General features: G+C 31.6%; 2 protein-coding genes across 3 annotated transcripts in view; both read left to right on the forward strand.

The window, feature by feature from the left end:
* LOC143042808 (uncharacterized) overlaps positions 1-10,362 on the forward strand; it is a 98,107-nt gene that overhangs the window by 34,021 nt on the left and 53,724 nt on the right. The gene's annotated exons all lie outside the window — the stretch shown is intronic.
* The window catches only part of LOC143042805 (pancreatic secretory granule membrane major glycoprotein GP2-like), a 48,513-nt gene that overhangs the window by 2,622 nt on the left and 35,529 nt on the right, over positions 1-10,362 (forward strand). For both annotated transcript variants that reach the window (XM_076215270.1, XM_076215269.1), the window contains exons 3-4: positions 4,922-5,101; positions 5,934-6,005. In XM_076215270.1, coding sequence (XP_076071385.1) covers positions 4,922-5,101; positions 5,934-6,005 — 252 coding nt within the window. The remainder of the gene's footprint in view (positions 1-4,921; positions 5,102-5,933; positions 6,006-10,362) is intronic.

The following is a 10,362-nucleotide window of genomic DNA, read 5'->3' on the forward strand; positions in this document are numbered from 1 at the left end:
GAGAAAAACATATTAGAATATGCAAGAAGTACACTGGCTATGAACGAACTAAAATCTGACTTTCTTTTATCATGTGTAATTAGTAGGAATTAAACACCTGTATGGAACGCCGGAACTGTCTTATAGTGTAAATATTTAATGTGTTTTGTCGCTTTGCCTTTACGTCCTGTCATTTCTTCTTTATGTTATGTGCAGATGCCTTTATTTCCTGACATCTCTGTGTTATGTCAAATTAGTAATTTGTTTGGTCAAACAATTGTATGATATGTCATTGCTAAACTTTGTTGTGTAAAATATGCATTATATTATGCTGTAACTACTATATATTATGTGAATACTTGGAAACTTTATGATCAACCACCTTTACATTCTCTCATATTTTATCTATGTTGTGTCTATTCTTCTTTTACGTAAGTCAGTTAATAATTGCGTCCTGTCTTAAGTGTTATTGTTATGTCAAATGTTCTAAACGTTTTGTTTTGATACACCTTTGTTCTATGTTAACCTCATGATATTATATAGTCTTTTGGCGTTATGTTGTGTTTATACATAAGTATCTCCAGTGAAAAACACAACACATCTTGGTATAGTTCCTATGCGTTTTGCCGAACAATTGATACTCTCTGTGAGCATTCATTACGTCATGTGCAAATGCCTTTTACATTATGTGCAAACAACTTATACGTTTTGTGTAAACCTCGTTTACCCTATGTGCAAACATCGTTCACCCTATATGTTCAAACATCGTTTACCTTATGTGCAAACACCTATTACGTTATGTGCAAATACCTATTAAGTTATGTATAAAAACTAATCATTATGTGCAAACACTATTACGTTATGTGCAAATACCGCTTACATTATTTGCAAACACCATGTAAGTTATGTGCAAATGCCTATTACATTATGTCCAAACATCTATTTCGTTATGTGCAAACACCTTTTACGTTATGTCCAAACACCTATTACGTTATGTGCAAACACCTATTACGTTCTGGTAAACGCTTTTTTGACACAGATTAAAACAAAACGCATCAATGATATGCATTTTGAAAATGAAGAAAATTAAAAGTTTGACCTTTCTAACAAACTGTGGATTTTTAAAATTATATTGATTGGTGTAAAAATGCTATATACATACAATGTATCTAGTTTTATGGGAAATTATTTTGCTCTACTTTAAGAGTGTGCGTTATGCATCCTTGCTTTGAAAATTTGTTCACTTTACTTGTTGAAAATTTTAACAAATATACAGACACGACTCTAGTTTCCAAGAGGTGCAACCGAAAGGAACAATACGATATAAAAAGGAAGATGTGGTACGAATGCCAATGTGACAACTCTTCACAAGAGACCAGGATGATTTGTTATTATCCTCCCAGTAGAGTTTTCATCTAGCGAGACACGTGTACTAGATTAATGCTACAAATGTAATGACGTCTCCCACGATTCATGTAGCAGCTAAGGAATCCTACAAAATGTTTAAGATTTTATTTTCGTTCATTTCCTTTAACAGTTGTGAATATTATTCTGAATAACCTTCCTAAGACTTATTATTTCCTCCGTCCCTGACAAGGCGTGTTGAGACGGGTGGGTGTCCTGAAAAAGGTGGCCCATCTTATCTGACAATATTTTTTTTTAAACTAACAGGGATGTTGGAAAAATTTGATCCGATTTTGGATCAGACAGATAGAAGGGTGTAACAAAAAGCTGCATTTTCTCTAAAAAAAAACCCTATTTTTTTTTCATATTAAAAACTGCCTTATCCTGTAATCCACAAAAATGACGCATACACATATTTCTTCTGAATGAAAGGGTTATCAGCCTTGTTTCACCTTTACTGGCCATACTCGAAATTAAATCCCGCAACTTGAAACTCCAGATAATGACTTTCATTTATCCGTATTTGGTCCGGTAACTTTTCGAACCGTGTCATCAAGAACGATACAAAAAATACATATTCTAGTAAATTGTTATTGTTTTCTTCTATTATTTTTTTTATAAGTGATGTGCATATCGTTTCTTTTGTTGTCTATAAGAATAAATAAATAATTTCGTTGCTAAAATGGTCATCATAGCATAATTTTCCCTTTGAATTTCTGAAAAAACTGACTATCTATAACAAAGATGTGGTATGAATGCCAATGAGACAATTCTCCACGAGAGACCAAATGACAAAGAAATGAATAACAATAGATCCCCTTATGGCCTTTCACAAAAAACCCATTACGCATAGTCAGCTAATCTATTATTTTTTTTACCCCATTTAATTTTTTCACCAGTTTTTAAAAAAATGGTTACAGTTAAGTAATTCGCTTTTATCCTGCAATTAGCTAGTTATTGTCACAGTCATCCGATGTAAATGGAATAGAGAAGTTGTTCATTAAGATATCATTAGATAAATAAACACACGGACCTAATTTTTTTTTTATCTTTTTGATTTCTCATTCAATGACCAATGGCGGAACCAGAATTTTTGAAAATGATGGAGCTGCGTTTGTTGGTTCTATAAGCAGTTTGATTAAGAGGGGGCTCTGGACTCAGTTTTGTCAAAACTCCCTGCTAATTCAAAAAAAAAAAAAACAAGATAAGAGGTGGCGAGAAAATATCTACTCGGTCAATATAATCTGAATAGACGCATATATAATGTGTTGACCTTGTCAAAAGTCTATAATTCATAAATGTAATTCGATCGGCGCCTTCCAAAACCATATGTTATGATTATGTATGCAAGATATGGCGACCTATAAAATGACCCGCTTGGTGCAGATGAAAGAGAACATTACATAAATAAGGCCGTTAGTGCTCTCGTTTGAATTGTTTTACATAATCTTTTCGGGGCCTTTTATTGTTGACTATGCGGTATGGGCTATGCTTATTGTTGAAGGCCGTTCGGTGACCCAAAGTTGTTAATTTCTGTGTCATTTTGGTCTCTTGTGGAGAGTTGTGTCAGTGGCAATCATACCACGTCTTCCTTTTTTTTTATCAACTTATTTCCGTTCACATTTTCCGTAAAGAAATGAGGTTGCATTTTGTTTTTTACATGTAGCTTTTTTTTGCTTCGAATAACAGAACAGAGCTTTTAGTTTCAGTCGATATACACGCCATCTTGAAATAATTACTTGTCACATATAAATTCTGTTTGGTTGCTTCATGATGGGGCTCATATTCAGCAACAACTATTGGCTTAAATGAGATAAATAATTACAGACTGTTCTCTTCTGAGGATATTAAGCCATCAAATGCCGGAAAATTAACTACATGTATGTGTATTACATTTCAGATCAAATGTTATTAATTCATGGTCGTTTTATTATGCATATATTACACACTGAAATTGAAAATTCAAATATCAATCATTAATACGTCTGTATTTGCATTGCTAATCTGCAATATGCACGATTTGTTTGCTAAATTTTTTTCCTGTACAATGTTTTCAAAAATGCATTAAATGTATTTTATGACTTTTGTCAATCTAGGCACACCTCCAGAGAGACACACATTGAGAATCGTGTCTATATATTTGTAAATATTTTAATTTTCAACAAGTAAAGTGAACAAAATATAAAAAGAATGGATGTAAAACGCACACTCTTTAAGTAGAACAAAAAACTAAATATTTATATAACATTTTTATATCAATCAATATATAAAAATACTACATTTCCAATACTAAATCAACAACCCGATGCACACATATTACCTTTAGTTCACATTCAGCATCCAATGGATATTACCTTGAAAAAGAATACAGCGAAGTAGTTCAGAGCTTTTTAGAAAGCTAAAACTTATAATTTTCTTAATTTTCAAAGTGTATATTACTGATGCGTTTTGTTTTAATCTGTGTCAAAAAAGCGTTTACCAGAACGTAATAGGTGTTTGCACATAACGTAATTGGTGTTTGTACATAACGTAATAGGTGTTTGCACCTAACGTAATAGATGTTTGGACATAATGTAATAGGCATTTGCACATAGCGTAATTGGTGTTTGCACATGATGTAAGCGGTATTTGCACATAACGTAATAGTGTTTGCACATAATGATGTAATTGTTATACCTAACTTAATAGGTATTTGCACATAACGCAATAGGTGTTTGCACATAAGGTAAACTATGTTTGCACATAGGGTAAACGATGTTTGCACATAGGGGGAACGATGTTTGCACATAAGGTAAACGAGGTTTGCACAAAACATATAAGTTGTTTGCACATAATGTAAAAGGCATTTGCACATGACGTAATGAATGCTCACAGAGAGTATCAATTGTTCGGCAAAACGCATAGGAACTATACCATGATGTGTTGTGTTTTTCACTGGAGATACATATATATAAACACAACATAACGCCAAAAGACTATTATATCATGAGGTTTACATAGAACAAAGGTGTATCAAAACAAAACCTTTAGAACATTCGGCATAACAATCACATTTGAGACAGGACACAATTTTTAACTGACTTACGTAAAAGAAGAATAGACACAACATAGATAAAATATGAGAGAATGTAAAGGTGGTTGATCATAAAGTTTCGAAGTATTCACAGAATATATAGTAGTTAAAGCATGATGTAATGCCTATTGTACACAACAAACTTTAGCAATGACAAATCATACTACTGTTTGACCAAACAAATAACTAATTTGACATAACACAGAGATGTCGTGTCATGAAATACAGACATTTGCATATAACATAAAAAAGAATCGTCAGGACGTAAAGACAAAGCGACAAAACACATTAAACATTTACACTATAAGACAGTTCCGGCGTTCCATACACCTGCTGTAAATATGGAATAATGACCAAAAACGATATGACAAAACTGATGCTATATATCTTTATCTGAAATTATTTAGTGTTATGACAGCATCGTCAAAGCATATCAAAGTTATGAATTTTTTTTTCTCACATCAGATAATGTAACAGGATCATTATATCCACACAATGGCAACACTGTTAATAGAACAACTTGTAGGGCGACCTTTTCTGGCAACTGTTGTGACCAAACAATCGATATAAGAATTAAAGATTGCGGCTGTTACTATGTTTATTATTTGAAACATACAACGGGTTGTTACTCAGCATACTGTTTTGGTAAGTTTATTTTCTTGTCGTCTCCTTTATTTTGATAAACTCTGAAATGTAGCAAACTTTTCATTTTGATAGTTTTCGCCATATTTATATCAACTTTCAATTCGCTCTTTTGTCTTTTTTAGGCTTGAATTTAACTTAATCATTTGATTGCTATACATATACTCATCACACGATAAAGGCAATTATGTTTTTATTTGTAAATAAGTGGAACTATTTTGGTTTATATTGAAACAGCTAGCAGAAATAATTTTCCGAGTTTCCAAGTTTTCTCTAGATATCTCCTATTTTCATAAAAACAATATGGACAGAAATGACGGGCTCTATTGTCCTTTTCCTCTACACATCGTACTGTCAACTACAACGGAAATATGACACATTTTGCAAAATTATGTACTGTGGTAAGTTGTATACATTAAACTCTTCAAAGATGTCAGGTAAATATCTAACACGCCAGTTGTACGTTTCGTTTATATTGGACTCATCATAGGCCCTGAAATCATAGCAGTTGAAAAACAAAAAAAATAAATAATTTAAAACTGTATATTATGTTTGTTAAAAAAAATAAAACGAAAACAAGACATCGTCATCCCTGGTAGCAAAATTAGTCAAATAGGAAAGGAAAGTAAATAAACCATGGCAGTTTACTGCTTAGTTTTACAAGAAACTTTTACTATACTTGTTTGATCATACACATGCATACATATAAACAACACTAAATATTTTGTCAATCATTAACAACAACACGACTGCTTTTGCTTTTATTTAGAGTTTGCCAATAACGTGAATGAATCTGTGACATGAACTCAAACTTCATGTCCCTTCTCTTTGGTAGGTGATCAACTGCCATGTTCTGATGGTCTGACTTCGTCAACTGGGTTTACACCAGGATGTGTAAATAGTAGTTGTAAGTGAAAATTTAAAATAAATTGTTTTCATCATTTTAATTACTTCTTATTCATTAAATATGATATATAATTGATGGTAAGTAATAAAATTGAATTAAATTAAGTAATACATTTTTAGTTGCTTGTAAATTTTAAAAATATGAAATAATGGTTCTATAAGTATTTAGATACATCATTGAATTTATAATGCGATATAAAAAGGACAGAAACTATACACGTTCTCGCATGTTTACAGACGAACTAACAGATATATAACATTGATTTGTTTATCTATATGAATGTACTATTATTATGCTTCTCAATGCTTATCCCAATTGATTTGATTTTCTAATAAGGCTATATTAACCTATAGCTGTTTGTTTTTATTAATGTTTTTTTGTACTTGATTATAAATGTTGATGCTTCTAACCAAATTTTAATGCTGTTTGTACTTGATTATAAATGTTGATATCTAAAAATGTTCATTAACATGTTGTAGTAGATAATCTTACTTTTATCAATGTTTGTATTATAAACTAGTTTATGTAATTTCTATATAAAAGCAAATTTTAAAAAGTTTTTTCTGAATAATTCCTTTTGACAACAGCTGGATAATGATAACTATTTAAATAGATTTACATTTGTTTTGGTATTTTCATCAATATCAATGTTAATTCAACTGTTGTGTTTTGTTTAATCTCTTTATAAGATTAATTGAAAAATAATGATTCCAAATTAGACAACAAAAATCATCATACTTTTTGTATCGGCACATAATTTGTATAACAATGATAGTACGATAACCTTACACGTTGTTTAAGTTTCTCTGAATTACCTGCCTTATTTGAAAGTTCTTAAGTAAAATAAAGAGGAAACGGCAATTTACCGATGTTCCTAACTCGTAAATACAATCTAAATATAAAAAAGAGGAAAAAGTCAAAGAAGGCCCATAAATAGGCCAATTATTTTTTAATTTATAATCGTCTCATCTAAGGATGCTTTTTTAGTGATATCGTCATCGTTGTTATTGGAATCAATGGCTTCTTAATATTCATGCCCTTGAACAAATAATTAGTATTTTTCTCCAGTTACTATATTTTTAAGACAAAACGTCAATACAAGGAAAATGAATAGATGAATATAAAACAGTTAACGATAAAGTCAGGTCAAATTAGTCTGGAATTATAGAAATATTATACAAATGACGGGAAAAAGCTGACGCACTTTAATCTCATATTTAGCAATTGCATTATTTGGGTCTCAAATTGTAAGAAAAGAAATGTAGAATCTGCTAAAATTTAGCTTAATGACTGTTTATGAGCTATTTAAAACTTAAATGAAAAAGTGGGTGATATGGGGCAAAATATTTTATACTGTTTTGTAGTAAAAAAAAGTCTTTAACAGGATATGACTTCATCCTTAATTGATGTGTTAACTACATGTATCTTTTCTCAAGCTATATTGATAAATGATTGTATCATACACGTAAGTACTTGTACCTGTAAGACTAAGACTATGAATGTATTTTATCGTAATTTGCATACATACATTAGGTTAGGGGAGGTTTGGGATCCCGCTAACATGTTTGACCGCGCCACTTTCTGTATATATGTGCCTGTAATTCAGTAGTTGTCGTTTGTTGATGTTTAAATATTTGTTTTTCGTTCAATTTCTGTACAGAAATTAGGCCATTAGTTTTCTCGCTTGATATTAAACTAAAATGGCAAAGTTATTTATGTGTTCTTGTCTTTCATTGTGTAGGTAAACATTATTTGTTCAAATAATGTATAAATACACATTGTCAATTAATAAAAGAAAACATGTAGATAACATGTAACTAAGACAGCAAATCATCGACCTTTTCGAGAACATATCACAGATCGGTTTTGAACACAATACCATTGAGAACTAATAAAAAGAAATCATCCAAAAACTATAATACGATTAAGAATGAGATAAAGACAACTACTCACAAGGTTCTCGACTTTAAAAATGCCCATGTTGTAAGGTTAAACTATGTCCTGAAATCTCAACAAGTTGCATTGTTAGCATAATGAAAACAAGAACTATCTTTAAAAAAGATATCCGACGTATTTAAATTTGAGTATATGTTTAAAACTATCATTTCGATAACCTTCAGAAGCACAAAGATACCATTTAAATAACGTTTTCTCTGTTTGTGTTCAGTATTCTCGGTCCTCGTATCTTTCTGTTTACATTCACCAAAACCCCGCGGAAATCTCACATGCGTAGGTACGTTCTAAAAGTCATGTAAGTTCGTACAACAAAGTTTACATTAAAAATTATATAATTGTCCCGAATAAACAGCTGTCACGGATGCAAAGAGCTATTGGAGAAACAATTATTTTAATAAAAATATAAATCTTTGTAAGATCTAGTCAAATATTTATAGTTTTTCACTTGCTATGCATCACGATATAATTAACGAGACGTTTTTTCAAACAACCAAATCACCCACCATGACTGGATTTTGTCCAATCACAGAAAGGATTTTCGAGCATGCATATTCTGTTGCCACAGTTAAACGTCCTTAAGTTCAAAGGGCACAAACCGAAAATATACTGACTACGTCGGAAAAATGATCAGGACGGTTAGTTTTTTTAATTTAAAATAAATTAAGTGATAAATTATAAATCGGACTGTTTACTTTTAAAACAGTAATTGTATAAATTGACCTGTGTAATATAAATTATCTCTCCGTTCTTCAGGTTCAGGAATTGGAAAACTCAAGGAAGCTAGACCAATAAAATTGAGAATGGAAATGGGGAATGTGTCAAAGAGACAACAACCCGACCAAATAAAAAACAACAGCAGAGGGTCACCATCAGGTCTTCAATGTAGCGAGAAATTCCCGCACCCGGAGGCGTCCTTCAGCTGGCCCCTAAACAATATATACTAGTCCAGTGATAATGAACGCCATACTAATTTCCAATTTGTACACAAGAAACTAAAATTAAAATAATACAAGACTAACAACGGCCAGAGGCTCCTGACTTGGGACAGGCGCAAAAATGCGGCGGGGTTAAACATGTTTGTGAGATCTCAACCCTCCCCCTATACCTCTAACCAATGTAGAAAAGAAAACGCATAACAATACGCACATTAAAATTCAGTTCAAGAGAAGTCCGAGTCTGATGCCAGAAGATGTAACCGAAGAAAATAAACAAAATGACAATAATACATAAATAACAACAGAATACTAGCAGTTAACTGACATGCCAGCCCCAGACTTCAATTACACTGACTGAAAGATTATGATTTCATCATATGAACATCAGGCACAATCCTTCCCGTTAGGGGTTTAGTATCATACCATCATAACATATATGAGAAGAACATAACCCGTGTCATGCCAACAACTGTTTTTAGAATAAATGTGTTTAGTTCCGATGCAAAGACCTTATCAGTGACTCAATATTAACGCTAAAATATGCAATCTTTAATGACTTGACAACAGTATCGTAATTATATCCAATAAGATGTAAGTATGTTGATATCTGATATCATGTTTTATTACCGACCTTGCAAGACCTTCATGGATAGTCAAAATCATGTAAAACTCGAATGGTCGTCATGTGTTAACTAGTTTGTTGAGAGAGTGCATATTGGTATGTTACATTACATACCCCTATCAAACCTGAATTACTCTTCTATTACAAAAAAAACCACTGTCTGAATGCATGTTTGAGTACTCACTACTAGGTATTTGCCAGTTGCACATATATACTCAATACAATATGCATATTAATACCACGCTTTTGTATACATGTAATTCATGAATTTTACTTCATTTTGACGATAAAATGTTCACCATAGAAACATTCTTTCAAACAGTTTTAACCATGTATATCCACCAGAAATATCAGTTCACTCCCATCATAAATTCCACAGATTTTGTAATGTCCTATGAGAATAATTATAGACACTAATGTATTATAATAGATTCAACCATTAATTAGGTTGCTGGTCCATTTTAAATGAAGAACGTAAAAAAAAAAGAATTCTCAACATTTTGATTACCCTTGGTAAGTTTCTGGCATTTTTCGTCTTCTGTTAAGTAAATTATGTCAAATAATAACATTATAATTGACATTATTTAAATAAGGGCTATAAAACCCGACTCATATACACTGGCAATTTTTGGAATATGTTCTGACATATCTAAGTTGTTATCCAATCACTTAACTCGACACCTTTTCTATCCTTAATATATCTTACTAATCACACTTTATCATGTGGTTTTCATTTTCATGTTGCTGTCGCTTAAAACTGTTTTCTCAAAATGAATTTCATTTTTTTAATTTATAGTTTTGGAATGGACCAGAGGAAATATAGTTCTACGGAAAAGAAGCTTTC

This window comes from Mytilus galloprovincialis, chromosome 8 (assembly GCF_965363235.1).
Source record: "Mytilus galloprovincialis chromosome 8, xbMytGall1.hap1.1, whole genome shotgun sequence".
Taxonomy (NCBI): Eukaryota; Metazoa; Mollusca; class Bivalvia; order Mytilida; family Mytilidae; genus Mytilus; species Mytilus galloprovincialis.